Genomic DNA, 4,620 nt, shown 5'->3' on the forward strand with positions numbered 1-4,620 from the left:
AAGAGTGTGATCCCCTATAGTTGGAACACACCCTCTCGTCCCCCTTCTTGAAGAGGGGGACAACCACCCCGGTCTTCCAATCCAGAGGCACTGCCCCCAATGTCCATGCGATGCTGCAGATGCATGTCAACTACACTGTAATCCCGAATAAGTTGGCAAAACTCAAAAAATTTGAGGTAATCAGTTACGTCAAATTGTTTAAGTTGTGAAATTATAATTTTAAGTAAGCAGAAAAATCTAGTTTTGAGTTTGTTGTACTCATGCAAAATAATTTGTTCTTACTTAAAATACCCAAGTTACCCTGTTTATACATTTTGAGATCAATTAACTTATTTTTTTCAATATCTCCCAACTTTAAATACTTAGTCACCCAGCTTATACATTTTGATTGTAATAATTTTTTTAAATTAAATTTTCCATTTTGAGTTTCATAAATGAAATTAACCAAATTCTAAATCTGTAAACACTATAAATGTATGAAAACGCATCTGTAATTTCAAGCAAACACACAATACCATTTTTAACATTTATTTTTAAACAAAAAATGTCCAACAGGTAATACCAACATGAATGTTTACAGTAAACATGCCTTCTATAAACATACAAATTTCTCAAAACCTTTAAAACAGTTTGTCAGTAACAGATTTACAATAAACACTATTTTAAAATGAATAAAGTATGCCCAGAATGTTAATACAATGAAAAAGAATAACAATACTTTCTATGGTGTTCTATTTGATATAACAAATCAACATGACACCTGTAAAGTAACCCTTTAAAAGGGTGAAAATTCTCAGGGGAAAAAAACATTCAGGAAAAAGTAATGCATAAAACCCAGTATGACTTGTAACAAAAAAATATTTTTGAAGAATTATTTTGTAAAATATTTTTTAACAGAATTTTACATGACCAACTTTGTTTAAACATGAGCTTCAAAAAAAATGATTTAGTTTGACAAAATTAAATATCCTGATTTTTAAAACATACATTAAGTCATATAAAACTTAGTCTTGCGGCATTCATAAAAAGAAATAAAAATAGTGCATTCTGGTAAGTGACTCCTGTATAGTTTAAACTACACGTACTGACATGTTTTTAAGTTACTGCCCCAGTGCCAGCCTTCATTAAACGAGAAAAAAAAAGTAGCTCTACATCAACTCATTCTTTAATGTTTGCACGCTAGGAGACAGTTTTCCGTCATCCATGCCGAGTAAAACTTTTTGCACAAATTCAAAAGTTTTGGCAAGTCCTTTAGGATATTTTAAGTGAAGAGCATACATGAATCCAAACAAGACAAGAAAGGCCTCTGGAAGTTGGCTATGGGTGGTGACCACTTCATTCTCCAGGACAACTGAGACCCTCACTGGATCGTAATGGATTGGAGCAGCAGCATTTTCATGAACAACTGTAAGCAGGGACACTGGAGCATCCTCAGTCAGTACTTCAGGATTATCAATCTAAAAAATATTATTCAGGGACATGTTATATTCATGTTAGAACATTATCAATATGACTGAGTCAATATTACATGATTCATCAACTAGTGATAATTACAAATATATTAGTAAGTAAAGGTTGCTCCTCAACCTTCACCTTTGCAATAGAACATGCATAATTGTAAAAACAATGAATGAAGGCTTACCAGGGTGGTCCTAAAAAATCCTATGTCTTTGTCACGCAGCAAAACTGGAAGACCTCTGATAACGGTAGTCCGTCGTGAATTTACATCATGCAGTTCCTGTAAAGATGAAAAACAAGAAGAAAAAAAACAACATCTAAATATCTGAAATAAAGAAAAATCTAATTACATTTTAAAGAATACTTCATCTTATGACAACAACCATACCTGCTCATCATGAACTTTCAAAAGATTAGCCAGGGCATCTGCTGTCTTGCCTGTCTTGGATGCTTTTTGCCTTAAAATGGTCATCAAACAAGGTAGGAGGTAGTCCAGTTGTGCATAGAATTTGTTGGGCAAATTCTCATTTGTAACACGTTGGTACTCTGCAAACAGCTAAATCGGACAAAAGAGAATTTTATAAAACAAACCCACATCAGAAAATATATAATAATCACTAGAAAACAATTATTATTATTATTATTTACCTCAGATGTTATACGCAGTGCAGGCCAGAGATTCAGAAACTCATTCACAGATGGGCTTCCGCTAACAATGTTCTGTCGTCGCAGAGCAAAAGTTCTCTCCATGTTCTTGTGGATGAGACTAGTATTTTTTTCTGTCTTCTGGACTTCAACAGCAATTTCCTGTCTAACTGTTTCAAGAGATGCTTCATCCTCACCTTGAGGAAAGTTTGGCAAATAATTAACCTCAGAACGTCTTGGTTTCTTGATTTTAGAATGTGATGGTTCATTCTCAGGATGGCCTTGACTTCTTTTCCCAGCATTAACAGTTACCTCAAGACATCCAATTTTCCTCATTTTGTTTCTCAAGTTGCCCATCTTGAACTTTAAACTGGTTTTCCACCCATTCCAACCTGTGTCAGAGCCTGGCTCCTTCAAACAAGGATGCTTTGTGACAAGGGCCTCTGCTACTTTTCCTATCTGTTTGTCGTCTGGGTACCCCTTAAAATCATACATGGTTGAGCCAAGCTTCTCCAGAATGTCATGCTTTTGGTCTCTTGTCAACTTTAGACCCTTTCCGCTCTTCTCAAATTCATCATTTCCCTGTCTAAGCCTTAGCTCAACATCATAGGAAAACTGTGGAATTGGAAAATCACGAGGCCACATCTTAGAACGTTCAGGATTCGGTTAATGTTAATGTTAATGATTAATGTTCGGTTAACGAACGGCGGTTGTCGGTTGGGAAAATTAACCGAGATGAACATCCCTAGTTATACATTAACTACGTAACGTTACTGAACAGCGTGTAACGAGTCCGATCCGCCATTGAAATTAATATTATATAAATAATATTACACCTTTCAGCTGAGAAGCCGCACAAACGAAGTATTTCAAAATAAAACTCCATGTTGTGGATAACGCAGTTTTAAAAATAAGTGCGGCATAAATGTTTTAATTTCAATTTTACCTGAATTTATAAACATTGTGCTGGTCAGTAACAGCTCCCAACACTGAACTAACGTTAAAAGTTTCTTATTGACCAACAAGCTACAGCGCGGGATGAGGAGCTTCCTCGCCTCAAGATTTAAACAGGGCTAAACGCGTACTCTGTAATGCAACACATCTAAACGCATCTACATTACTTTTAAATGTTACTGTGATTATATGGATTAAAACACTTGCTTAAGATTCATTGGATTTGTATATTTCAATATTTTACTTACTGTAGTGTCAAGCGAGGCCGATCCGCCATCTTGAAAAAAACGAACGAGGAATAAGCGCGGGCAAGACAGTTGACGTGAACCTGGATGACGTCATACGCAAAATCACAAGGCTGAAAGATTTTGAGTTAATAAAACTTTAAAGAGACATTTTGTTTAAATTAAACCAGCAAAATTTTCCATCTTACTTGAAAGGTTTAATTTTTACAAACTCATAAATAAGAAAAAGTTCTAAATACTCATAAAGGTTAATTAATATAAACTAATTGTAATTATTTAAGTTAATACAACTCAGTTCAATCAATTAGTTACAGCATTAGGGTTTACAGTGTAGGACAGCCCTGCAACATCCAGAGCATTGAGGAAGTCCTGGGGCCCAGCCAGCAATGAGCTTTTTAACCCTCTGGAGTTGACGGCATCTTTCTCGTATATTTCAGTTCATAACTTATTGAAATTGTATTGTAGAAACATGAAAAAAATGCAGACTAAATCCATAATCTGTCTTCTTTTCAAAATGTCCATTGTCGGAAGTTAGGTTAAATTGGCAAAAAACTAAACCTTTGTTTTACCTGCATCGGGGCGTGTAGTGCTGCCCTCACCTGAAGATCACTATTCGCATTCTAAATAGCCGCATTCAAATCGTATTCGCATGGCACTTTAATGAACAATGCAACAGTGAAACGTGATCCAGATACATCCCCACCAGCACTATAAAGGGAGGGGAATGTGGCCAGGTGTGAATGGCTCATGCATACATATGAATGTTGCTACATATTCAATGAAAGGACTCAGAAATAGTGACATGAGTTATATTTTTCTTGTGATTTATCCAACTGAATGGTGCAACTACAGCATTTAGTCATCTTCACGTAGCCAAGACTTTGGTGATCAGATACCTGGGAACAAAGCAAACTGCCACCACTGCTTACAATATACTTTTATAATGTTTCCACAAGTGTTCCAAACTGCATTTTGCAATTTTAAATATCACATATTTACAAAGTACACTAAGATTAAGATGCGTTTAATGTCATAACAAATATATAAGAAATAATTTATTTACCATGAATTAAGTTTATGATATTGAATGAAATGTGTGACCATGCCCCAGTCAGTAAAAATGTGTTCCCTACCCCTAGACCCCAGAGGGTTAACCACCTCAGCAACCTCCACCCCAGAGATAGGTGAGTCCACCCCCAAGTTCCCAGCTTCCTCATTGGAAGACGTATCAGTGGGATTGAGGTCTTCGAAGTATTCCTTCCACCGACCCACAACATCCCGAGCTGAGGTTAACAGTGTAGAATCTCCACCATAAATG

At 35.9% G+C, this 4,620-nt stretch overlaps 1 protein-coding gene across 3 annotated transcripts; it reads right to left on the reverse strand.

The window, feature by feature from the left end:
• Window positions 1-514: 514 nt before the first annotated feature.
• LOC125722345 (uncharacterized) lies at window positions 515-3,616 on the reverse strand. 3 transcript variants are annotated; one of them, XM_048998498.1, is made up of 5 exons: window positions 3,306-3,616; window positions 2,107-2,300; window positions 1,847-2,014; window positions 1,643-1,738; window positions 515-1,457 (listed from the first exon to the last, which is right to left on the reverse strand). In XM_048998498.1, exons 2-5 carry the CDS (start codon window positions 2,206-2,208, stop codon window positions 1,149-1,151), a joined length of 675 nt encoding a protein of 224 aa, XP_048854455.1. In that variant the 5' UTR covers window positions 2,209-2,300; window positions 3,306-3,616; the 3' UTR covers window positions 515-1,148. The 3 variants fall into 3 exon arrangements, with proteins under 3 accessions (XP_048854455.1, XP_048854452.1, XP_048854451.1); XM_048998495.1 differs by having other exon boundaries at window positions 2,107-2,718; XM_048998494.1 differs by having other exon boundaries at window positions 2,107-3,616.
• Window positions 3,617-4,620: the final 1,004 nt, after the last annotated feature.

The sequence above is a fragment of the Brienomyrus brachyistius genome, chromosome 2, assembly GCF_023856365.1.
Source record: "Brienomyrus brachyistius isolate T26 chromosome 2, BBRACH_0.4, whole genome shotgun sequence".
Lineage (NCBI taxonomy): Eukaryota > Metazoa > Chordata > Actinopteri > Osteoglossiformes > Mormyridae > Brienomyrus > Brienomyrus brachyistius.

Bases quoted from the DNA above. Each gene is read 5' to 3' on its own strand.
- LOC125722345 (XM_048998494.1), bottom strand. From the start codon at position 2,748: ATGTGGCCTCGTGATTTTCCAATTCCACAGTTTTCCTATGATGTTGAG. The intron at 2,015-2,106 runs GTAAATAATAAT...TGTCCGATTTAG, and splicing joins CACTGCGTATAACATCTGAG to CTGTTTGCAGAGTACCAACG. The intron at 1,458-1,642 runs GTAAGCCTTCAT...AATATTTTTTAG, and splicing joins GATTTTTTAGGACCACCCTG to ATTGATAATCCTGAAGTACT.